This window comes from Cynocephalus volans, chromosome 15 (assembly GCF_027409185.1).
Source record: "Cynocephalus volans isolate mCynVol1 chromosome 15, mCynVol1.pri, whole genome shotgun sequence".
In the NCBI taxonomy this organism is placed as follows: domain Eukaryota; kingdom Metazoa; phylum Chordata; class Mammalia; order Dermoptera; family Cynocephalidae; genus Cynocephalus; species Cynocephalus volans.
The window spans coordinates 86,112,459-86,139,142 of NC_084474.1; the positions used below are offsets into that span (position 1 = coordinate 86,112,459).

Consider the following 26,684-nt stretch of genomic DNA (forward strand, 5'->3'; position numbering starts at 1 on the left):
TCTTGGCTGTCACAATTCCTAGGAAATGCCACACCTTCCTCTGGGCTTTTCCGTGTCGGTTCTGTGGTCAGCATGTCCAGTATCCATCTGGAAAGTGCTTCCCATCCTTCGGGGCTTAGCTGACACGGGGCCTCCAAACCTTTTTCCAACTCTTGAAACAGAAGGAATCTCACCTTAGTAAGGAGACTTTTATTTAGCAATTTTTAGGAATCCTGCCTTATTCTACGTTTGTTATTTTTCTAAGATCTCTTATTCCAATTCTACTGTGACTGCGTGCTTGAAACCTTACATGCCTTCAATCCTCTCAGTACTTCCCTAACACTTAGCACAGCACCTGGGAGAGACCAGGCTGAGCTCCATTAAACTGATGGGCAGATGGTGGTGGTGTGGGCTCAAAGTGTTTTCTCTTGTTTCTGCAGCATATCTCACATTGTGAGCACCTGCCTCTATGCTTGTCTTACTCAAATTGGCCTTGCTATTCCTGGGCTTTGATGCTTCATACTTATGTTACAATAAGTTTTCTGAGGTTTTGTCCCCCTAATATTTGTTAAGAATTTGAATGTAGTTTCATGGAATTTACAAATTAATTTTAGAAAACAAAATCTACATTTTTATGATGTTCAGTCTTGCATCTGTGAATAGGGTTAACACTATAACCAGGAACACAGTATTTTTTACCTCCTTAGGTCTTTTCATAGAGTTTTGAACATTTTTTCATGAAGGTTTTGTGGAATCGTGGCAAGGCGAGCTCCTACTTCTTCCCTGGTTGGTTGGCATTGTGAATGGTATCTTATTTTCTGTTGTGTTTTCCATAAATACTGGCATAGGATAAGTGGGTCCGGCTATTTGCTGAGCTTCCTTACCACTTCTAATGCTTTGCTGTTGGTTCCGCTGGACTTTCTATGAAGTATCACCTGCAAATAATGGCAGGTTTACCTCTGTACCTGTTGCAGCAAAATGCTCTGCTGCTGTAACAAGTAGACCCAACACTAAAGCAGCATAAAGAATATATAAGCTTCTCTTCTCTCTCTCTCTCTCTCTCTCTCTCTCTCATAGCATTTCCCAAGGTGAGCAGTCCAGGTGTCTCCTGATCACTCAGGCACTGGTTTCTTCTGTTTCTCTGCCGTCTCTTAGGGCCTTGCCCTCATCTGCAGGGTTGAGTCTGGGCTGCCCTGCCGGTGAGAGTGGGGAGGCTCCGACAACAGGGGAAGGAGAGAGAGGGCCAGGGCCACCCCTGCTGTCTTAGGGCTTTGCCAGGAGGGTACACCTCCTCCTGCAGACACAGCTGCCAGCAGAACTGCTGAATATGACTGCATTTCATTTACTTTTGCTCTCCTTCGTCTTTCTTGATCACGCTTGTGGGAGATTTTATCTATCTTAGTAATCTTACTATTTGAACGTGTTCTGCATGTTAAAGTACTCTTTTTGGCTGTGTTTTTAGAACTCAATTTCACTGCCACCTGCTCTTATCATTACCTTCCTTTAGTCTCTTGAGGAGGAAGCTGACCTCATTACTTTCCATTCTTTGTTTTCTGATCAAGTAATTCAAGCAATAAATTTTCCTCTTACTGTGTTATCAGCTTTGTCCCAGAAATTTTGAAAAGCAGCAATTCATGTCATTTATTTTAAGTATTTTATCATCTCTTGCCCAAATTATCTTCTCCTTAACCCAAGGATTTTTTTTTTTTTTAAGATTTTAGATCCATAGAATTTCTATCCATCCTTTTGCAAATTTATTTTGATTTAATTGCATTATTACTATAGAACATGATTTGGAAGATGTTGACTCTTAGATAATATCACTTCCTCTGTGACCTAATGGATTCACCATTTATTGGCAGAAAAGTGTATAGCTTTATGAAAATCTATCTACATATTTATCTATTTATTTACTTATCTTTGTATAAGTTTCTTAGAGTTGTATATTAAAATCTCCAAATAAAATTACTGATCTATCTGTGTCACTATAGTAGTTGCTTAATATATTTTGAAACTGTGTCATTCTATTAACATATGTTGTGATCATTATATCTTCTTAATGTCTCTCCTTCTGTAACATCTTTCCTTGTCCTTATGTAATTTATTTTCACCTTAAATGACATTTTGTCTCACAATGCAGCACAGGTTTTCCTTGTGTTAATTTTTGCATGAAAAAACGTTCTACCTTTTTATTTTTAAACTCTCTGCATTCTTTTATTGTAAGCATGTGTCAACTGCATGATCCAATAATGGAGTTTTGAAAATTCATCCTCTACACAGCAGCATGAGTGATCTTATAATATATAAATGAGCTGATATCACCCCCCTACTTAGATCTTTACAATAGCTTTCCATTTCTCCTAGAAGAGACCCCAAACCCCTTCCGCTCCCCTACAGGGCCCTGCAGGACCTGCCTGGCCTCTCTCCCCTCCTCCCCTAGCTCACTCAGCCCCGCCCTCCCACCCTTTTTGTAGTTCCTGCAGCATGCAATCTTGCAGGAACTGCTCCGCCGTTCCCGCTGCCTCCAGTAACCTTCCTCGGTCTTCGCATGGCTGTTTGCTGCTCATCTTCCAGGCCTCAGCTCAAATGTTGCCTCCTCTTAGAGGCCTTTCCTCAGTATCAATCTACGGGCCTCCCCATCAGCCAGGCTGCTGCACTGGAACCCTGCACTCACCACCCTGGGAAAGTGTCTTGTTTACTTATAACATCAAGCTCATGAGAGCAGAGAACTCATCTGCTTTTCACTGCTCCAATCCAGCACCTCCAGCAGTGTCTGTTTACTAGGTGTCCACAAAATATTTGTAGAAAGAAATTCCTGAAAGAATAGCTCAGGAAGCACAAGTAATGTATGAAAGAGTCTATAGGAGACAGAATTTTCACTACAATCACTTAGAATTTCTTCTCACCCTCATAGCCCTATGCCCACTTTCCAGTTTAATGAGAGACCCTCAAAAGTCATCCAATCTGGTTGTCTGAGCAGCTCCTCAAGAAGAGCGGAGCTGCTAGCTGGTGCCGGGTTTCTCTTGCTGTTCTTCGCTGCTTCTTCTCTCTCTATAGTTGCACATTATTTGAAAATTCGAAACCCGCAGAGCTTCTGAATGAACCACCCACCCACCTCAATCCAGAGGCTCTCCCCACACTCCAAGAGTTAAATATGTATTAGGTTTATTTTAATCAGGAATAAATACATGATTTAACAAAGTGTAATGCTTCACACTTAGAAATGCCTCCGAGTGCCCCCGAATGTTCCAATCACATTTTTCACAACGGAAAACAATACAGAAGACACTGTACAGACATCTGGAGTTCGCGAGGTCACCCTGCCTTATGGTGGAAGTCAACGTTCACAGTGTTACATTCATCTCTCAAACGTTGGCTGGTCGCTTTGAAACAGCCTTTTGGGATTGTTAAGGAAACCACAAACGTCTCCTTGTATAAACACACCAGAATCTGATGATACAGGAAATCATGTAAATGAATATACACATCCCATCAGCACAGTGAGCTCAGATCTATGGAATGCTTACAGCCAGCAGACAGACTTCTCAGGCCTCGAGAGATACCACATGCACGCATCCCTGCTCCCCCAGAATCCCTTTGAAACAGGGAAAGATGAGTCATGGAGTCATGTGCAGCCCCTCTTTTCCTAGCAGGATCCAGACGGACAGCGTGGAGATAAATGCTTCTTCTTCTCTAGATATACGCTGTGTTTTCTCCCTCATCTCCTAAATTATACATGACAGAATTAATCTGCTCAGGCTCCCATCTTTCCTGGAGCTCAGCATTTTTATTCATGTGGATGCCAGACCCTTCTTAGGAGAAAATACTGGATGGATTAATTCTTTAGAACTTAATCAGTTTCTTTTCTTTGTTCTTTAAAAAAAAATATATATATATATATATATATGCATATATATTTATACATATATATATATATATATATGTATATATATTTATACATATATATAGCCATTTCTACCTATTCAACCCAGTCAGCCCTTGTACTCTCTGAAGATCAGCAGAAACGTGAACTCCTGGGTACCTTCATCTGCCACCAATTCCATCCTAAGCCATGAGTTGATTTCTCCTTCTATACCTATTTTCATATTTGTTGTTAATATACTTTTCTTGCTGTCTACACTGTGACAACCTCTGGGGGGGGGGCTTAGTCATCTTTATTTTACTTATTTTCTTGGCCTGACACCTTAACACAGTACCTCTTTGAGCAGTTATGAATGAATAATTGATGCATTAATATAGGCAAGAAGCCTAGCAACCCAGAAAAAGCTCTTCTGCACGGCAGAGTCGTGCGTGGCTGGGGACATCATGCGAGCTTGTGCAGTTCCAGCTCCTCCCCGCCTTCCCCACCAGCAGCCTCCCTCTCTCCCATTTGTCTTGCCCTCTTCAGAAGTGGGGAGGCCGTCTGACTTCTGCCCACGTGGCTTTGGTGCATGAGGAGGTCAAAGGCATCTCCTGATTCAAGACTAACAAGTCCTTTGGACTAACAATTAGTGTCACAGAGTTCCCTTAGAGAGAGATGACGTGTACCAAAGTTCTTTACAGATTGGTTTAAAAAGTTCCATTCAGGGGACTGATCTGCAAACCCAGACCTTCTGCTGGGCCATAGCTCTGGCTCATCTGCCTCTCAGGCTTTCTCACATAGACGTTCTCTCTGATGACCCCAGAGTGTAGCCATCTGGGTGGCTGGTTGGAGAAGGGTGCTGGGCTACTTTCTTGCGGGAGTGTCTTTGTCTCCCCCCCACACACACACACATGGCGTGTGCACACATACATGCTAGGCTCTTCAGAGCATTGCCCGATCATGTCATGATTCAACACTTTGTGATGTCACAGTACTGATCAGACGCCAGCGAAGGGTTCCTTTGGTCATGATGTGGATTAGAGAAGACGTGAATTTGAGTCTCTGTGTGGCTTCTCTCAGCTTCTGGAAGATGGGAGGTTCCCCAGGAACCAGGGAACCCTGCTTTTTGCAAGATCCCAGGTGATACTTGGAACCTGTGTTCCTTTTGGTTGTAAACCGTGGTGTGTGTTCACTGGCTAGTCTTCAAAGTACGGAGGCGACGAGAAGAACGAGCTCTTCCTCTTGCTCCCACTGTACATCAGGGAGACACTTTTCTTCTTGCGATCGAAGGAGGTGTTGTCATCACTGGTCATGGACAGGTAGGAGGCGATGCTTTCCCGAAGGCCATAGCTGAAAAGGGACTCATCCACCCCAAGCAGGCTCTCTGCTCCCTCGGGGTCCTCCTGCAGTCTGTGAGTTGGAGGGAAAGGGGGCAGAGGAAGGGAAAAAAGAGAGGGATGTGGTGGGGGGGAGGGGCGACGGAGGACAAGAGAATGAAAAAAGAAAGAGAAAAAGAGAGCCTGGTTAATATTTTTCTAACTCATTGTTCTAATTCTGTCCCTTACATTTATGGGCTATGTGATCTTGAACAAATCACTTAACCACTCTGAACCACTATTTATTTTCTTGGGTGGCTAAAGCTTCCAACTGTAAATTTTAGTAATTTTTTATGATATTTACAAAAAAGAGCAGTTTTATCCATCTCCCAGGCAATTCTGATCTCTGATATTCTTTTAATTTGTGAGTGGAATGTCTGGATCAGTGTTCAATTATTAAGATAACACACCAATCTAAAACTACAGTTATCCCTTCAAATTTTATAGCTAAAAATGGTATAAACAGAACAAATCAGTGGAAGATTTTTTTCCCCTTTGAAAAAAACAAAGTCACGTTAGGATTTTGCTGGTGAGTTTAAGCTTTTTGAGTGGGATTTAAATAACATTAAATTTACACAAGATTTGTATGTGTGCTATTCTCTAAGAGTCTAACAATTAGAAAAAGCAAGGTGGTGTATTTAAGCTAGAGAATGTACTGCTAATATTGAATAGGGTGCTCAGTGAACATTTGCAGAATCAAGGGACTGAGGGCCTTGGTGGGGAGTTGTTTTGCGAGGCTGGGTCTGCCCCCCTCAAGGTCAGCACGATTCCATGGGTGTGCACCTGCTTGGGCCCACCCCCAGTTGTCGGCAGGATTGGCTGACACTGGCCGTCATTTTCATGTGTGCCAGGCCCACACACTGTTTTGTGCTCACACGTTCATGGAGGACACACACACACACACACAACCCACCTGCTTGACACCCTCTTCCAGTCCAAGGTCTTCTGGCGCAGGGTGACAGGCGAGCTGGAGGCCCTCGCCACCGGGGCAGCCGTGCTCTGCATGAGACACGGCGTAGTGAGCACACAGCAGAGGCCATCAGCAACCTCTGGGGAGGGAAGCAGACAGCCGGTCAGGGATCTGAGGATGCCACACCTGGTTACTGGCACGGGGAAACTAGGGCCAAGATTTGAAAGGGGCATGGTAGGTAGTGGCATGGCTGAGAGTCGTGCGCCAGTGGTTTGAGAAATGTTAACGAACCCCGACTATGCTCTGCATGTAGCTAGGCCCAGGGAGAGAGAGGGGTTTAGGATCCAGAACCAACCAAACTTGGGTTTAAATTTCAGCTTTGCCCCTAATAGTTAATTATCTTGAACCTCTCTAGCCTCACCTTCCTCCATAGCAAAATGAGAGGGACAAGGTAACAAATGGGGACAGCTGGCAGAGTGACTGTGCAAGGCCATGGCCTGCAACGTTTCACAGCCATGAACTTCCTGGGGTGAGCTTCCTGTGTGCGAGCATGCGGCCTGCACGATGCAGGTTCCCCCGAGTACGTGCAGTAGCACTTAGCACGGCACGGATGGGCTAGCTACATGGGAAGAAAGAAAGGCAGGTAAAGGAAACAATGAAAGAAAGAAGGAAGGAAGGAAGGGTGAGGGAGGGAGGAAGGAGGGAGAGAAGGAAGAGAAGGGAAAGTGAGAGAGGAAGAGGGAGGGAGGGAGGAGGAAGTGAAGAGAGCACAGAAAGTGTGAAAGACACAGAAGGGGAGGGAGGGAAGAAGACAAAGGGGCAAAAAAGAGAAAGTGGACAAAGGAAGGATGAATGAAACTCTCTCTTCCCTAGATCCATGAGTATCTACCCTAGAGATCATGCACTAAGTATCTACTCTAGAGACCATGTACAAAGAGGACAAAATTAAATAAGCCCATTTCTTTTTTCCCTTGGCTGGTATCTGAGCTTCCAGGGTCCCTCAGTTTTCCAGGAACGTGAAAATGTAGCCCCCATCTCTTGGAAGCCTTGCTCCTAGCCCACACCATCATGAGAAAGATTTGATTCTGTGGAGTTCGGGCAACTTAGAGATCGAGGACATTCTGTGTGGTCTTATTCAGGCCAGAGACCCCAGTGCTTCTCCCGCCTGGGGAGATGCTGCTGGTCTTCAGCAGGACCGTGTCCCCTGACCCCGGAGCCGATCCATCACCAGGCCTGAGAAGGCACATCCTGCCTCTGACCGTCTCTGCCTCCTCTCTGACTTATGAGGCTCTCAGGGTGTCCTTGCCAAAGAACAAAAGGAAATTGCAGCCGGAGCTACGCACGCAGGCCATCAAAGGGTGGCAAATCCACGTGCCCTGTCTCATGGTTTTCGGTGGGACTTTCACTATGAACTCAAACATCCACCCACATGGGTGCCCATGGAGAAATGGAAGGTGGGACTGTGAGGTTAGAGGGAAGCAGAACTGGATGGGAATCTAAAATAATGACCTGTCATGGCTGGAAATTGAAACAACCTCCAGGGTTATGAGGCCAGGAGACAAAATCAGATACAAAGACAAGAGAAATTAGCTGCCATCTACAGCACAGGCAGGGGACATTTTGTGAATGTCCTTCCTTAGAGAGGTTAATATTTAGGGTGAAAAATACATTCTGAGGAAGAGCAAAAAAACAGACACTTACAAGCATGTGACAGGAGACAAGGGCTGAGCTGGCCTTCCCCACTGTGTCTCATTGAGGCCACACATCAACTTTGTGCAGTCATTGTCTTTAGACCCATATTTGGGATGAGAAAGCAGGATCCCTGGATCAAGTCACTTGCTCAGGACTAGAGAAATATGACTGAAACCCATCTCATTGACTCAGAACCAGGCACTTGTTCCAAAAGCAACTCATTGCCTCTTAAATGGAGACATCCTACATTGTCCACTTAAGAAGGAAATCCTACGTTATATCTACGGTCTGGACACACTGGTCTAACTCACTCCTGTCTGCACAGCTCGCCACAATGCTCATTTCTCTCACAGTCTTAGGCTCCAGCGACTCTCTATCCATGGTCCCATGTTCCCCTCCCTTTACTTTCCTGGCCGTAGTTAGAACTCATTCAGGCTCTACTCCTCTGTTCTCTCAGTAACCACCGTGCATGCGTGTGGTTTAGAGGCCAGACTTTTCACATGCATGATTTCTTTCTTTTTTTTTTTTTTTCTGCTAACAACAATCCTTTGAAGAGGCATTTTAATCCCCATTTTACAGATGAGGAAACTGAGGCTCTGAGATGTTAAGTAATTTGCCCGGGGGCACCAGGATGGTAAATATGAGCAACATGTAAAACAAAGAGGTCTGTTCAGATCCCCTGGTGCATAATTCTTTTGATTCTGTGCCTTTACGAAGGATCTAGGGGGCACGGGGCGGGGGGGTAAATTGGCCATCTTTCCACTCTGAGATTCTGAAGGAATGCAGGAGGCATTCAGGTGTTCAGACCCTTTGCAGTTATTCACAGAGGTGAGCAGGTGGCTGCAGCCCACTGATGGACTCAGTGGCCAGGGACATATCTCTGGAAGGCACTAGCTCTGCAGTTAGTGTAAGGTCCTCCTTGTGGCCAAGTGGCACCAGGTGGACTGGGGTGTTCTTGGCCTGGTAGCCTTGTGGCCTCCCAGGAGGTCTGTAAGAGCATGGATGGACAGCACCCTTTCCATGTTTGCTTTTGTCTATGCAAAACTTATGGTCTCCACACCTCTCAGATGATTGTTGTCAAAAGCCAATACCACAACCAACCTTTGCTCATGACCAGCATAAGCTGCCTGTTTCCAGGAGTCCCTTCCTCTTTCATTTTTAGCTGGCCACTGGGTTTTCAAGTATCACAGAAGTCACATTGGTCATCATTGATTTTGCATCTGCCACATGCCTGACTGAGCACGACATGTTCCATGAACAATCGTGTTTAGTAGCCACTCAGTCCCTTGCTAGGAGGCTATTTTCACCCATCTTGCATGAATGGGAACCAAGACTCCAAGGAGAACCTTGCCCAAGATCTCAGTGCAGCCCGGAATTTCTCCTTCATGAGCCGCTGCTTCTCACAGGCCAGGTGTGACAACCAGTGGCCATGTACAGCCTTCCTCCTTGAAATGCTCTTTGCTTCTTCGATTCAGTTCAATTCAGTGCTAGCAAAGTTTCCCAGACGTGTGAAGTCAAGCATCCCGAACCCAGAAGGGGGATGATGTGAAAAAGCAAAAGAAACTTTTTTTCCTCACGGCAATAAGGCAGAGAAGAGAGGAGGAGATGTCCTGCCTGAGTAAACGTGGCTCATGTCAGAGTGACACAGGGGCATCCTGACTTGCCTCTTTATAGAGCAAATCTGAGATGAGCTGCGCATTACCTCCTGAGGCAGTGTTCACAGGCAGTCTGTTTCAGCCCAGAATTTGCAGTCTGAATGAACACGAGAGCATAGGAAGACGGCAGAATGGGCAGAAGGTGAGTCAGTCTGGCATTTATTGGTGGCCGGGCCACAGCCCGGACTGATGGCACCGCAGGGCAATTAGCGAAGGGGGGGCTTCCTCGATTGGTCCCGATTGAGTGTTTCTTACCAGAATAGTGATTCACCAGGTCTTCCAAGCACTGGAAGGTGAGCCTCGGGGAAATGTAATACCAGTTGTTTGGCAGGCGGAAGATGCGGTAATGCTTCACCTGCCTGTGTCTCACCGACAGCGAATAAAAACCTGTGGGAGCAGAGGACGAGTCAGTGGCGCCCATGTGTTCCCACCCATAGGCAACTGGCCAGCCGGCCCCCCACCCCTGAGGCAGCCCCTCCAGCCACTGGAACCCTCTCTGTTTGGATGTAGCTCGCTGTTTAGAGACCTCGGGAATGTTTTACATTTTAGCAACCAGGTGTGTCCATCAGACCACCTGTGCACATTTTCTAGTCCCCAGGCTTTGTCCTCTTTGCTTTTTGAGGTAAGCATCTGGTGCTCCTGCAGATGTGACTCCTTGGTCAAATTGAGGGACTGTTGTTTGGTGCAGCCTGTAGAACCAGGACCTGTGCTCATTCTGGAACCCTTCCTGAATACCCTCTGAGATACTTCACTGCCCCTTTCCTCCTTCAGCCCTGTCTGCCCTGGTCATCACACCACCTATTGAAAGGGGGAGCCTTACAATTTTGCTCCCTTTCCCGGTCCCAACACCCTCTGACTTATGCTTGGTTTTCTCGGAAATTTGGAGCAAGTGGTGGTTAAGACATTTTCCTGGGTATCCCCAAGAAACATCTGAAAGGTGTGTTATTTCTCCTTATGTGTCATTAGAGTAATGACTCAATATGAGCAGAACCTCAGCAGTGCCATTGCCTCTCTCAGCCTCAATTTCCCCAAATGCAAAATGAGAGAAGCAGACTTAGGTCATGTGTCGGGGTCCTCCCTGCTCTGTCTTCTGTGATTCCAGGAGTGAAAAATGCTCAGGAGGCTGTGAAAGGGAGGAGAGAGCTGGCCTTATTCTTTGCTCTCTGTGCTGGGCAGCGGGGAGGCTAACTTCTAAGCAACATCTCTGTGAATTCTCAGAAAGACCCTGGGAGCTGTTGGCCCCACCAACACCTTCTAGATGGAGAAGTGCAGGCTTAGAGCCCCTGAGTGACATGGCCAGAGGCACAGGGCATTAGAGGGCATCCCTGGGGTGTGAGCCCGTCCTCAGCAAGCCTCCTGGCTGTGCCCCAGGCCTGCATCTGAGTCAGCCCGTGTGTGCCTTCCTGTAACATCAATGGGAACTGGAAGCGTGGTAAGCAGGCCAAGGGTAGCCAGTGGAAAATCGTCAGAACTTTGCATATCCAAGATGGCCTGCCACCTCACCCCAGACCGACTGCACCTTTGCCTGATGACAGACATCTTTATTTTTAGGTGAGTGGTGGCACCCATACTAGGCTTCTCCTCCCCTTAGCCAGGCTCCATCTGTGTCTGGGTGTCCTGCCCTAGGGGACACCTGTGACTTGAGCAAGACCTTTGCCTTCGCTTTGATATGGCTCTTCCAAGCATATTCAAGTTTTTTGAGAGAAAAGTTGTTCTGGGATTTTTTTTTTTTTTTTAATGACATACATATGGTCCCTGTTTTCCCAAAGCCAGGCTGATGCTCCTTTTGGGGACGGGCTTCAGCCCCAGCTAGCGCAGACACTTAATCGGTGAAATACTCTCAGGTACTGTGTTTTGTCTTCTTTGATAGTAAGTGTGCAAGAAGCAGGCTTAAAACTTGAAAATATCTTCTATTTTTGAAAAGTTATTATTTAGTCTGGCAATTCCTTGTTAAGCATTTGCTCCTTGAGTTTGAGGATTTAATGTTTCCCAGGCACGGTACTGGGCACTTTCCTATTGTTAACCCCATGTTATAGATAAGGGAACCCAGACATAGAGAGGAGGTAACTTCTTAGTAACTCACGTGGCTGAAACTAGAATTTGGGGCTCCTGCTCTGAACCATGACAAAGGGCTCCTGCTATTTCTGTTTTCATTGAACTACTTAATGCATAAGATGCTAGGGATTATAATGATCAAGATCATGGTGAGTGTGTAAGAGCTTGCGTATGCTCATCCTGGTTCTCTAAAACGTCTATTTAATTGTAGGGCACAGAGAAAACTGATATTGAGGGCCTTGTGCGTAGCAAGAGCACCATAAATATTACATTTGAATCTAACCACAGCTTTACAAAGGAGGGGTTTTCTGTTCATTTCATAGATGAGAAAACTGAGCTCAGAGAAGTAAATAACCCTCCCAAGTCACAGAGCTTGAGAGTAGGCCAAGCCTACACCACAATCCAGGTTCTATCTGTCCAGCATTCAGTTTTGTTCCCAGTTAGTGGAAAATTTTCCAGCAGGAGTTAGCAGGGCCTGATATCGGTCAGGGCCTGAGGCAGTGCCCAGCTGGGTTCCTGCTCCCTGTTTCTAGTCCCCTTGCTCTCATGCTGGCCTCACCAGCAGAGAGTGGGCTGCAGGGAGCTAAGCACATCGGATGGATTTGTGTGCACCTAGGAGGAGGAGGGAAAACAGAGCCCCTAATGAGTCAGCCAGGCACAAAACCTGCTTGTCTGCCCCGAGCGTGCAAAGAGGAATGGAGGCTGCTCACCTTTCTTGGTCTCACTCTCTCTGATCATGAAGGAGCCGACCTTAGTGTCTGGCAGCTGCAGCAGCTCCTCAGCCTTGTCTCTGCCCAGCCCTTCAAACAGCCAGCTGGAAGTAGGAAGACTGCCATGAGTGTCCTGAGCATGTCCTACCCTATCACCCTGCGCCCAAGATGGGAATGTAACAGTTAAGAGCCGGTGAATACAAATGTGAAAATGAAATTAAGGTCCAGTCTATATAAAGCCACTGGAATTAAAAAGAGGAGGGCAATTGACTGGCCGCTCATTCATTCATATTTTTAATCTTTTAAATAAGATTACCAGAGCACCTGTTATGTGCCAAGTATCATGTTGGGTAATGACACAATGATGCAGAAGATATCTTTCGTATCGCATTTCTCAAATGCCAGCTGGAACGTACCTACCCATTCTGTGTCATATAACAGATACACGTTATAAAAGGTTGCAATGTACCTTTTTGGTGTCTCCCTTACATCCTGTCCACCATGGCCCTCCCTTGCCACTCTCTCAGAGCAGGCACTGTGTCTGTCTTGTTGGGTTTCACCTCCGTTTCCAGGGTAATGTGCTAGGTATATATTTGGGAATGAATGAATGGACATAAGAAAGAAGGAAAGAGATGGGGGTGTGTGATTTCGGTAACCTAAAAAGCCCCGCTTTGCATTCATTGTATTTCCTTTTTCTGTTCTCTATTTTAACATATTTTAAAGAAAATTGCCATTGTGCTACACATTTACAAGTATATGTGTTTCTTGCTGTTATTATTTAACAGTTAAAAAAAAAGCAGTTGTGATACTTTAGCCTAGTTTTCCCACGGGATATTCACCTTGCATAGGAGGACCGATACTTTTGAACACTCTTAGAAAGCTGCTCTGACACAGAGGAGTCTATGATCTAAGGGAAAGGGCTTTTACTGCTTTTTCAGGTCAGGCTCCACCAGATCGCAGGGACATGCTTTGCTCGCAGGTGGCTGGTGTGTGCTGGGAAGCAACGACACATCACTTTTTAACTGACTCCGTACTTCAGGGAATGAAATACCTCTGGCTTTTAATCCACAGGTCCAAATGAGCGTATGCTGTGGCCAATATTAGTACTTCACTGTTTCTCAGCCTTTAATGATCACAGAGGCACACAACCAGGTTGTTAAAGTGGGCCAGATGAGTGCTCCTGAGGCACCGTGTGTGAGAAGACCCGCAGGTGTGGCATCAAATTCTGTTTATTTATGAACTGATCTCCAGATTCATTTTTGTTGTTAAGCTAATGATTATCCTATATTTGGCTAAATATTTCAGCAATTTCCTTTGTCCTGCACAACACATGACATATTAACTATTTTACTGTGTGTGACAAACGTTAGTGCATTCAAGTCCTTACATGAAATTCCACTTATGAAGACAGTAAAACAATAACAACAGCCATGTATGAATGCCAATTATGGCACACCTACCAAACGAAGCATTTGAAATCTAATTCTCATCTCAAGCCCCTCAGACAAGTAATGTTCTCTCTCTTTCACAGATGAGGCTACTGAGGGTCAGAGTGATTAAGTAGTTTGTCCAAGTTACCATGTCAACAATTCATAGAGCTAAAATTATAATGCACTTTACTGGGACATCCAACTCCATAACCACATACTTCACTGCTTTCTTCCTATTCTAGTGTTAAAGAGGTTCCATAGGGTCGTAATTGTCTTGCTTATCTGGGTTTCTCACCACCCGAGCTCTGGCCAGCTTCAGCACCGCATCTTCAACGTGAGGGTGCTGGTGCTGGCTTGCTGAAGCGATGGGTGGAGCACTGACAAGCAGCTCATTTAGGAGAGCTGAGTGACTCACGTCTCTTTCAGAATGTGGTGCTCACAGGAGCTACTGCCCCAGTTTTGTTCACCTTCATCATCCTAAGCACGGAAATGGTTTCTGGCATTCATAATTAAGATCATTAGTACTGAAATTAAACATAGTAAAGTCCAATCTTCAAAGTATTCAGGTAATTATCTCTTTCACCAGATGAGCGTGTGTTATGCAAAGTCCTTCTCTGGATGTGAATAAGATATAAAATATTTGTAAAAATGGTGTTTCTTTTCTTCCTTCCTTCCCATTTACTATATGCTGTGTACTTCTTTGCCAGTGTCCAGCCCTGGTAGCTTGGCAGATGAAGAGACTATACCTCAATGAGGTTAAATAACTTTTCCAAGGCCTTTGCTTGAGGGAGGGGAGCCAGGAATTGAGCCCAGGTGTGCTCGGCTCCAAAGCTACCCAGAGGCTGGGACACCCTCCCCTGCACAACTTCAGGAGCAAGCCATGTGCTTGTTTCCTCATCTGCTAAGCTACCATTTTCTTCTCATTTATTTGTCAAGTTGGGTACATAAGCACTTTTCGCAGGAAGCATTCTCTGTGTGCTTCTGGCTATGAATTTGATAAGAATAGCCAATATTTATTGAGCACTCACAGTAATGCCTGGCACTTCACCAAGAACTATACACATATTATCCTGTCATATTATTATATATTATTATTCCTATTATTCTACATTGTGATCCCTAGTTGACAGGTGAGGAAAGGAAAGATTCATAGAATGTTGAATAGCTTGTCCACCGTCACATGGCCAGTGAGTGGCAGAGGCAGGCTTTGAACCCAGACAGACTGGCTTTTAGCTACTACACCATGCTGCATCCTATGATAGCAGTTCCTGAGTGTTCACTGCTATGTGCCAGCAACACCATATTAGAGCTGAAAGGTTCAACTTCCTTTGTTTTACTGATGGGGAAATTGAGTCCCAGACAGTAGAAGGGGTTAGTTCAACATGGAGCATTCCTCACAGGCAGAGCTGGGAATAGAAACATTCCCTCTCCAGCCGACGCCCTCCTTTCCACTATATCATACTGGAATCTCTCTGTGCCATCTTATGAGTCTCCAGAATAAATGTCATGTTTTTATGATGCCATTTGAGAAATGTACTCACCCGTGGTAAACTCTGGCCACACATATTCCAGGAATATAATTCTCTCTGCCAGTGCTAAGAGAAATGGCTTTCCACCAGCCCCCTTCACTGTAAGAATAAAAACAGATAGGAGAGGGTGGACGGGTAAATGGCAAAGCAATTGAATAAATAAATAAACAGAATAATCAGATTTAATGGGCAACTTGGGACATTCCTTTTTTTAAGATCTGTCAATGGCCACGTTGACCCAAGTTCCTCCATCTGAAAATTCAGTTTTTAAAATACATGTATTTTTATAGATATTCGCCTATTCCACGCTGAGAAACCTTCCACGTGCTGGCAATAGCCACCTCTCAGGGATCAGCAGCTGGTGTCCCACAGTTGGAGGCTTTTTATAAATAAGTCTTTAGTCTGGCTAGTTAGCTCACTTGGTCAGAGCTCAGAACACCAAGGTCAAGGGTTCAGATCCCTGTACTTGTACTGGCCAGCCACAAAAAAAAATTTTTTTTAAAATTAACTGAGCTGTAATTAAAATAAGTGTTTAGTATATTCATACCCTGCAATATAACCAAAGATAAGATAGCTTCATGTGACTACCTCAATGAAGACCTAAATAAAAGGGACTTAGAGTCCCTATTTTGTTACATAGCCTACTTTGAATTAGACTAGAGAGACAACAGGATGGAAGGCAATACTTTTATTATTATTATTTATTTATTTATTTATTTTTTTTATTATTATCAGAAGTGTTTTCAGACCCCAGGCCTTCCTTCCCAGTCTTTGTTGGTGTGTAATATCAACACTGCACGTGTGGTGGGAGACACGGCCAATATGAGAAGTAGAAGTTGGATCATAAAGGGTCCCAAAAGCCATGTTAAGGAACTTAAAGTTTATCTAGCAGGCAATAGGGAGACTGGATGTTTTTGATCACTGGCAGCATTAAGGAAGGAGTCCACAGTGTGAGCTAAACTTCTCTCCTCACAATAGAACCAGGGCCCATGTGAAACTGGACAACTATAGCTAAAAATCTAATGATTCTTACCCAAACTGAGTCATCCTCTTTTAGGAATTCTAAAAGTTTTGGAAAGCTAACTCACTCAGAAATCACACGCAGTTTCTCCCCTCGGCGGAATATCGGGGGGCTGATGTCAGAAGAAGGGTAATCATTCAGCACAGCGAGGAAGTCGCTGTCCAGTCCTGGGGAAACAAAGGCAAAGGGGTGTTTTTATTCATGAGGAGCTAAAATGCGGCCCTAGGAGTGGAGCGTGGGAAGATGAGTCACTTCTCCAGAATTTTCAGATGAGACGCCGTCCTTATTTTTGAAAAAAAAACAATTTATAGCAGACCCTCCTCTCTTCCTGCCTAGGGTGCTTAAAGCAACCCTGAGGGTCAGGTGACATCTGAGAAATGGGGATCCAGAGGCCTGAAGCTGAAGTTACAGGATCTGGCTTCAGGCTCTACCCCTGTGTGTGCAGGCCTCAATCTCTCTATCTTTAAAATGGGCCTAATAAGGCCTCATTCCAGGGTTCTTATGAGATGAAGGTATGTGGTATCACCTCATGAATGATAAGGGGCTCAAAACATCCTTCTTATTACCTTCTTATTACCCTCTCAGGGCCTCATGGGCCCCATATCTGTAAAATTTGGAGGGGAGGGCATTGGGGGTTAGGCTGTATGAGTTCTAGGGACCCATCAGGACCAAGAGGCACTAACTCTGAGGTTAAACAAAACATTTCTTCCTCATACGAGATAAGGCATCACTTTGGGGATTTATTTATTTATTTATTTATTTATTTATTTATTTATTTATTTTGTCTTTTTTGTGACCGGTAAGGGGATCGCAACCCTTGGCTTGGTGTCACCCACACCGCGCTCAGCCAGTGAGCGCACCAGCCATCCCTATATAGGATCCGAACCCGCGGCGGGAGCGCCACTGTGCTCCCAGTGCTGCACTCTCCCGAGTGCGCCACGAGGTTGGCCCTGGGGATTTATTTAACAGAGACTTTTGTTGGCAGTGGTAATGGTGGAACAAAAATAAAGTAATCGTCATTGTACATGTATTGAAAGTCATCCTAATGAAGATTCGAAAAGGAATGAATGCTATTTCATTCCTGTGAGTCTGGTGTACTGTAGAGTACAGATACAGTGATATGATGTGAATTTACTTTTTGATGCTAAGCAATATCTGTTTTACATCTTTAGTGATTTTCCATAATTTAGATGCACTAGATGCCAGGTAATATTTGAGTATCTTTTGGGGAAAATAGTATGTATTACAAATCAGCAAATACAGTAATTGTTTGCTGTGCTGTTTATCACTCCACCAGCTGGCTGGCATCAGATCTCAAAATTCTGGGTGACATGCCATTTACTCATTCATTCGGCAGTTATTTGCTGAGCACCTGCTGTGAGTCAAGCATTGGTGAGCCAAGCAAGCCCACTCTCCCTGCTCTAATAAAGCATGAGTTCTAGAGAATGCACAGATAATCATGGGAGGGGTCATTCCCCAGCCCCTCACCCCAGGAAAATCTGTAGAAATCCCAGTACTCAGGCATATGGGCTCATTGGCCCCAACAGGCCACTTTTTGGATCCAGACACCCCCCTGCTGGGACCTTCAGACCTCACCTCTTACAATGCATATATCCTATAGTCTCCCACTCACAAGTCCCTTGGACAGACTAAGTCGAAAGAGTGATTAAGTACTAGAATGAGTCAGAAAGATGAATGAGGCTTTGGGTAAAGGGTTGGATTATCGACTGATAAATTAATCAGGAACAGGTTATCACAGTGGAACAGCGTGTGCAAATGTACTGTTCACTTGGGGAAGCTGAGTCACAGGCAATGAATCATGTAAAAGCAAGAATTCCTGAGTGTCAGCTGGAAACCGAAAGTGATCTTCAGTGGCCTTTCCAGTTTCAGAAAGGGATCAGGGCTTCTGAGAAGTAGCAGTGTGGCCACTGAAGGGCTGGCCCAACCAGGCCTCTGACCTTTCCTCTTGCAAACCTTCCGTGCGGGTGAAGCTCCCTCACATTCCGCTTCTCTGAATTCAAAAAAGGGGAGTTGTTTTGTCTCCTGGTAAATCCACCAAGACGTGGAGGCCGATGTTACCACTCAGTGAGTGTGGACACATCCTTCTCCCTTTGGGCCCAGTTTCCTAGTCTAGAAAATGAGAGGTTTGAATGCCTTCATGATGAAGATGTCTCTCCTGGACTAGTGACCCCCAAATATGAACAGACTGTTATCAACGTGACACTCCGCATGTGACAGGCCTTTCTCAAGCTTGCCAGGCTCCCCGGTCCGCAGCGCCTCTGACTGAACAGGCTGTTGTTCCCTCTGCCTGGAACATGCCCTGCTCTCCCCTCTCTCATTCCTCCTCCTTCATCCACTCCAAAGTCACCTCCCAGAGGCTCCAGGAGAGGTGGCCCTCCTGCCATGCTGTACCCAGTCTTGGCCTAGGGGTTTCCTCTGAAGCAATTGCCCCAGGGTATCTTTTCCCATCTGTGTGGCTGTCAGAGGAAGATCCGTCTCCCCACCTGGCTGCGTGCTCTGGGGGTGGGGACTCAGCACTGTGCCTGTCCCAGGAAGGATGCTCAAAGCAAGCTTATCGCACGCAAATGTGGAGTGGCCCCTGTGCTGTGCACCCTTAAAAACGGCTGCTGTGTTGTATTTTTAAAGTGATCCAGGCAGAAGGAAACCTGATTTGTGGGAGGCAGCAGGGTGGGTGGCCATCAGGGGACCAGCCCCTTGTGAAAAACAAGTTTTGAAATGACAGGCGGAGAAGGTGTTATCCGTGGCAGAACCAGAGCCTTGAGATGGACTGTGTGTCTACAGAGGGGTTGGGGCTTTGATGTCTGAGACCAGACTAAGACTGTGAAACCGAACAAGCATCCTTCCGTAGTGTTAAAAGCAAATCAAACAGAAACAAAAACAAAAGCAAAATCCCATTACAAAAATAATTGTTCCACTGAGGGAAAAGGGGGCTTAAGGGGGTAGAGAGTTTCAGTTTCACTGTAACGAAGTTCAATTTCCTGTGGACTTTCCATGGTAGCGATGTTTTTCCAGCTATACCACTTATCATCATGGAGAAAATCTTTCACTTAGGCTTTTGCTGAAGGGTCCGATAGCCTATGCCTGGTGTTCTGCGAGGGATTTCATGCGTGTCCCTGTCACCTTTATCATCAGTGATGGAAAAACAGAGGTCAAAGTCCTGGAAGGGTCTGCAGTTCGGTTTGTACTCCTGTGGGGAAGGGTGGCCATTCTAAGCTGGGTCTGGTGCCAGGATCCCTTCCAAGCTTTCCCTGAGCTTTGGTCTCTACAGTGAAATAAATGGTAGAAAACAGGTGGGAAACAAGCTTGCTTGTGAAGTTCAAACATACTGTCACGTACTCCTGGAGCCCTTCAGCTTTAGGGAGAGCTCAGCATTTGAATTCAATCACGTAAATGAATGCGGCGAGCAGCGGAGTCTGAGGAAGTAGATGAGATTTTCGCAGGCTTCAGATAAGGAAACAAATGAAGCAAAGAAATCTGTGCTGGACACGAAAGGAGAAATCCAGAGAATTTTCAGAAGAGCTTTATGGAAGGAGAATGGGCTTTAAAACCGATCAGACCTGGCTTAAATCCCACCCCCACCACTTTAGCTCTGCGATTTGGGGAGGGATTTATTTTTAACTAATCTGAGCTTAATTTCTTCCTGTATAAAAATGGCAGATATCAAAATCTGCCTCATATGGTGGGTTAATGATTCATGATGCATCCCGTGCAGAGGGCCTGCCTCAGTAAGTGGCAGCTTATTGTACTTCCATGGGGGCGGGTGCCGTTCCATACTCCAAGACCAATTTCAGCCAGTAGTGCTCGAAATTAGGAGAACCAATTAATAGTTTAGATTTGAAAATAGTGTCTTCTTATTGTCTAAACAAACTCCATTTGGTGAGAACAGAAGATGAAATTCAAAAGACCAAATATTTGCGGATAGCTCAAGTCAAGAATGAATCAGGTTGAACAAAATATACAAAAGTATGAAATAGAATATGAGCCCAAAAATGAAAGGAGACCCAGGCAGAACTTACTGGCCACGAACATTAGTCAAAAGAGGACAGGCCCTTTTTGGCATTATCTTTTCTTGGAGCATAATAACCCTTTTATTATTTTTTTTTAATTCCGAGAACATTCTCAGTAGCTCCTATTTAGAACTGTCTAGCAAAACTAATTATTATTACCTCCAAGGCTCCACCCAGTCCTCCAAAATGTATATCCTTACTTAAAGGATGAGGAAACCAAAGCTGACAACTTTTGGTAATATGTCCCAGGGACAGCATGCAGATTTCAAAACCTGTGGCCACTTCCCCAAGCCACATAGCTCTCCTTGGCACCTGATTACCAGTTAACACTTGTTCCTTAACAGGGGAGACAAAGGCTGACTCCACATGGGGCTTCCGTGTTGGTGCAGTAGTTCAGTGCAGCTGGTGGGCAAAGAGCTAAACAGCCCAGTGATTTCAACTTCTGGTTTTGCATTCCCTTGAGTCAGGCCCAAACTCATGGCCTCCTGAGGGGTGAAAGCAGCCTTTTCTTTCCTTGTTCAGGAAATGCATACCTACACACACGCAACTAACCAACCAGATGGAGCAGGGCAGGCTGGCCTAATGGAAGGTCTACCAGTGGCCACCACAAGCCATGGGCCTGTGGATCCTCTTACTTATTCATGAAGGACTGTACTGCAGGCCGAAGGGGAAGACCCAGTAGTCCAGAAAGCTTTTTTCTGCCTAAAGCCTTGGATTCTCCATTTGTTAGTGGGGCAGATTGGGACTGAATAGACACTAAGGCTTGTCGAGGTCAGTCTCCACACTGTTAGATGCAACTAGGAGTCAGATGGAGCTAGCAAAGGGCAGAAGCAAGAAATAGTCAAAACAAATCTGTTGCAACAGATTTGAAACAAATTCGAAACAAACAAGCCAGTTTGTTTCACTTGGGCACCAGGGCTTCCAGACTGTGGTAGTCTTCCTTCCATCCTTCTCTTTCGCAGGCCTCCTGTGGCCAGCAGCAGCGTGGCCCACGCTCTGCAGCGACCAGGCACGGGGCTGCGTGCTGTGCATAGGTTAGCATTTGGTCCTCACACCTCCCTGAGAAGTGACATAATGTAACTACCTCATTCTGGATATGAGGAAATAGGAGTACAGTGAGGTGCAGAGACGGGCCCAAGAACACACTACTAGTAAGTTGAGTGCCGGGTTTCAAAACAGCGTCACCTCTTGGCAGAGCACGTCGATCACGCTTTGGACCACTCAGCCGTCCTGTGTTGTGGCTGAGTACCACCCACGCTACTAGCTACTTAGTCATTTTTTTTTTGTTAATATTTATTAACTTAAAAAAAAAAAACTGTAGTCCCATTCTGAACTGTAAAATCGTGGATTTGATAGAGTAGTTATATATTTTTTTATGATATTCATTAAACATTTAATGACATAAAAGTTGAATGATCATTTTCCACTTAAAACCATCTCGTTTGCCAGCAGCTACAGTTGGAGTAAGACCAAATAGGAAACAGGAATCTAGTCAAGGATCTGACACAGGTTTTGCATCTTTGGGACCCCTTGCAAGGGCACTTGGGTGTCTGTGTCATTAAATCCAAGGGCCGGGAACGCCCATCCTCTACCCGAATATGCAGAATTCTTGAAAGCCTGTCCTCTCCAGGCAAATACTGTGGTGGTAAAGAGGGGGACTCTAGACTCAGGCCACCTGGCTTTAAATCCCAGTTGTCCCCTTCTGAGCTACATGGCCTCAGGCACTTAATTTAACTTCTCTGTGCCTCAATTTCCTCAACTACAAAATGGTGGTGATAATAGTGATTCCCTCGTAGGGCTGTTGTGAGAATTAAGAGTTCATATGTGTAAAGCATTTGGAACTGTGTCTGGCACACTTCGAGGACCAAGGAACTCTGTCATTATTTCTGTTTTACAAGTAAGAACGGAGAGACACTGAGGATAAGCTCACTTCTCTCATCTTGGCACATGGTGGTGCTGAGGCAGGACTAAGCTGCTCTGTGATCTGCAAGCTTTAGGGGCTTAAGGTTCAGCAGGGGACTTGTAAGAAATTTAGCTTTCTGCCACCCCCACCATCACTGGGTTCTGATGAGTAGGTCTGGGGTGGAGCCTGGGAATCAGCATTTTAACTACTTCCCAGGGGAATCTGATGCAGGTGGTCTGAGGACCACTCCCTGAGAAGCACCAAGCTTGGTCTAGAGATTTCCCTGCCCCCTTCTTCCTCCCCAGGACCCCACCCACCTTCTTTCCACCAGGGCAGCTATGTAAATGCCTTGCCTGGTGTCATTTCTACCCTGGCACATGTGGGAGGAGTCTGAACAGCCTTTGGGTTTACTTTGCCACCTCTCTGTGAGATCTCACTTCACATCAGTGCAATAAGATGGGAAGAAACAAGAGGAAAAGAGATCTCAGCAAGTGACTGAACTCTCTTTTTAATGTGGAAATAGGCTGTTTCATTTCTACACTAGGAGCTCCCTCGGTCTTATTCAATTCTGAACTGCCCATGTCTGGCACAGAAGAGAGACTGAAGTATGGATAGAATTGTAGAGAAAATTAGCTTTTTGGGATGATTTGAAAACAAATCATGGAATTGCTAGTTCTTCCACTTGAAAACTTTTGGAGAACCGGCCTTTTAGATACAGCCCAGTGCAGTCAGATAACACCAAGAGGAGTTTAAAAAATGTTCACACCCTCATTTATCACCCTCATTTATCAGATAGCTCCTTTGTGTTATCAGCACAGTAACAGATAATGATGTGTTATCTGTTATCTCCGTGAGGGAGGGATTGTTCTGATCCCCATTTTACAGCTGGTCCCTGGGTGAGGCTGAGTGACTTACCTAAGGTCACATAGCTTCCAAGGGACATTACCTGAAGCTCAATCAGGTCCTTTGCTACTAAAACTTGCCCTATTTCCATCAAGTCCTGCTGCTTCTGTGGGTTTTATAACAGTAGTCCTTGGGAACCGATCAGGAGTGTTTTGAAAAGCTTAGTTTAGGAGACAACAGATGGGCAAAGCCATAGTCCAGGGCATTCACAGTCCTGGTGTGTGGGAAGAGGAGCCCCAAAAGCTCAGAAAACTTGCTTGTCTAAAAGTCCACAGGTTGGCCTCCTGCTGATCCCTGTGTCTAGCCAGGGGGCTTTGGTGCCTTTAACTCGGCTGCTCAGTCCAACAGCAGAGGAAGCTGTAATTCACATTGACCTAAAGCAATCAGCAAAACCTGCACCACCCGCCAGGCATCTGAGACTAACCTAATAAGTGTCCATGGGGAGTGCTAGCTGAGTAGGTGCTCATTCCATGAAAACCCTAACCCTTTGCATCAAGCAGGTAGGGACTAATTAATGCAGCACTGACTGTACTGCCCTCCCCTCTCTTGTTCAAGTAGGTATGAGAGAAAAGAGGAAATAAAGTCAGGACCGATGATAAAGGAAACTTTTCAAGGGTGGGGGGTGGAAAGCAACCCACCAGTGCTTGATGTGGTTGCCTAGATCACAAACTAGGTATGACCTGGGGACTTCTCTTAACCAGGGGGCGGAGGGGTGGGGAGACCCCTGCACCTCCTTTTTAGAGGTGACATCCCACCCACACAATGGAAAAAGAGAAATTTCTTTCATAATGATTTGCATTTAAAAAATAAAGTCAAATGAGCAAGTCCTTGGAGGCTGATGTTTTCATGAGGTTTGCTCAAGCATGTGTCCCCCTCTGCCCCAGGCTGAGAGGTGCCAAGATGGGTTCAGTGGGCCAGGCCTCCCAGCATTGCAATGTCTGTTTTTTAACAGTGGTTATAATGGGAGGAGGGGCCCATGATCTGAGCCAGTTTGGAGAAGTTGGGGAGGGAGCCCACCTTCTCCTGGCAGTGGCTGCAGACAAAGACACTCTGCACAAGTGTACAAGTTCTGAGCTTTGCATGAGAGGTAGAGGCCCCTCTTCTGAGGGGTGCGGGCACATAGTCAGCTCCATCATCTCAGTGGTTCCGTCCCCTCGATCCTTGGGAACATTGTTCTTGTTTTTCCCCCCTTTGGTTTGGGGAGGAGACTTACTGGGCTAGAAAAATAAACCCACTAGAATTGCCCTGCATCTGTCTTGAAGGAGGAGTGGTGGCAGGGTCTCCGCACACTCACTTGGAGGCATCTGAAGGGACTGCATGAGCTGAGCATCTGCATTTGGAAGACGTGAGAAGGCTCCTTTGTGAAGGGGCCACAGAAGACATGGGATAAACACTAGTGGGAGGCAGGGCAGGAGCCTGGCTTCCAGGCAGGTACCCATTTCTGCTCTTTGAACTCTGCCCAGGACAGTGCTGTGGAGGTGAGGGGAATCAGGTGTGGTCACCCCTACTAGGAGACAGGACACCAGGCCCTGGGTGCTACAACACACGGTGGGAGGTGGAAGTGTCCCAAGGCCCCCCTCATGACTCACCCTGTGACACTGATGGACACCTGGTCTTCCTGACTGGCCCCTTTCCACCCCCAACAAAGGACCCACGCAGTGTGCCTCTCATCACCAAGATTAGGAATCTGTGGAAATAAAGGCAAGGGCTCTAGGAGTAACAGCACAGCTGAGCCCGGATCACAGTGGATTTTACATCCAGACTTTGCCTTCTGCTCTGATGCTCCCACCCAGTTCTCTGGCCAGTTGCTGAAGGCCTCTTTGTAGATTTGGGAGTCTGGCCTGACTTGGCATCTCTTCAAAGAACTAACTTTTGTCCTCATCGATTAACCTGTAACACTGGACTCTCACCCAGAATGCTTGGCACTTTGTAATCCACCTATGGAACACAAGAATTCCTTTATTTTCAGGAAGACATCATAGGGATAGTGTCTAGCCTAGCAAAGTAACACAAAGAAAGCTAGTTGGAGCACTAACTAAAGGGATAATAATGCTCTGTCGTGGCCTGGCAGGTACAGGAAGCAAGAGTCTAGGTTTTGGAGTCAGACACCCATCTCAAAATGCCTACAATTTAGCACCCTTCATCCTTTTAAACTTTTGATTGTGAAATATTTTAACTGCAAACTAAGCTAGAGGGGTGAGTACAATGAGCCCTTCAGTACCCACTGCCCTGTTTCAACAATTATCAGAATCCACCGTTGCCCAGTCTTCGCATGGGCTCCTACAGACAAAGTCATGCACCTTACCAGAAAAGTCAGACTTACCATCTGAGCTGGGCAGAGGCCTCTCAGGGGGTGCAGGGCTGGATTTCATGCTGTTTCCCATCTCTTTCTCTCCCTGGGCTGCTGGAGACACTCGAAGCCTACGGCACAGGAGACACACACGGAAAGTGAGCCGCGCCCCGAGCCCTCTGAGTGGAGAGTGACCCAGTTTAGAGTGCATTGTGCATCATTTTCAGGCAGCCTGCTTCTTGAAAGGCGGCTGTTTTCATCGGAAGATGAGATTGGTGAATGTTGGTTACATTTGCAGCTCGGGTTCTTTTATCAAGGGAATGACAGAGAAAAACCACATAGAGGGAAGTTGCTAGCAAATGCTGTAGGTGGCAAAAGTTTCCATTCCTCCGCACCCTAGCTGAGGACAGAGAGGACCCCCCACAGTGTTTGTGCGAGAAGTTGAGCATGTTTCACGTGGCTCATGGGTACCTGCCCCCGGAGCCCTCCCCCTCAACTCCCAAGCACGCGGGATTCACAGAGAGCCTGTAGAGCTCAAGAGTTGGTGGCCTCAGACCCCAGGGGTCTGAGGAGAGAGTGCCTTCTGTTTCTACTTTTTGTCATTTGTTTGAGTTTTTCAACATGCTTTATTTAACAAAGGAGTAAGAAGGAAAACTTCATAACAATGCTGTGTACTTGTGGCGTGCTTACATTCTGCTAAGGCACTTTTGCATTGACTGTTACTTTTGATCCCTTCACCCCTAAGCCCATTTTGCAGTGAAGGAAACAGTCTCAGAGAGGGTGAGTGACTTGTCCAAGGTCACATGGCAAGTAACAGTGGTGCTGGGATTTGAACAGCTGATGCTAAACCTCTGGTTTGCTCCTCGATGATTGCCAGGGTGACCACCCAGGTGTGAATTCTGGCTGTGCACATAAAAGCTCGGTGACCTTTTCTTAAAGGTCAAGTTCTTAACCTTTTCCTGCCTGTTTTGGGGGATAATAATAGAAGAGCATTGGGTCATGGCTACAAAATTAACTGAGATAAAGCATGTGAAGCACTTAGAACATGGCTTGGCATAAAGTACACGGCAGTTATTGCCATTTACAATCTGTTTTCTGATCATCCTTAGTAATGTTCAAATTCTGGGTCCTCATCCAAGTGTTTTGGAAAAGGACATGGATGATTACAGAAAAGAGTCTCAGAGGAGCTGCCTTCTCCCAGGATGGTTGAGGCACAGGGAAGAGGCCATAGATAGAGTTATTCCTGCCTTGTAGGGACAAAGAGAAGAGACGGGGCAGGGTCCCCAGCTGGTGTTTAACCCAACAGGAAACTTACACCCCACCTATTCTGTGTCTGTGACT

General features: G+C 45.9%; 2 protein-coding genes across 3 annotated transcripts in view; one reads left to right on the plus strand and one right to left on the minus strand.

Annotated features, from left to right (window-relative positions):
* TG (thyroglobulin) overlaps positions 1-26,684 on the plus strand; it is a 241,191-nt gene that overhangs the window by 146,359 nt on the left and 68,148 nt on the right. The window lies entirely within an intron of this gene.
* Positions 5,038-25,554, minus strand: SLA (Src like adaptor). Of its 2 annotated transcripts, XM_063080086.1 has the most exons (7): positions 25,377-25,554; positions 16,287-16,386; positions 15,211-15,297; positions 12,240-12,343; positions 9,730-9,861; positions 6,131-6,266; positions 5,038-5,251 (listed from the first exon to the last, which is right to left on the minus strand). In XM_063080086.1, exons 1-7 carry the CDS (start codon positions 25,552-25,554, stop codon positions 5,038-5,040), a joined length of 951 nt encoding a protein of 316 aa, XP_062936156.1. The 2 variants fall into 2 exon arrangements, with proteins under 2 accessions (XP_062936156.1, XP_062936157.1); XM_063080087.1 differs by lacking the exon at positions 9,730-9,861 and having other exon boundaries at positions 25,377-25,458.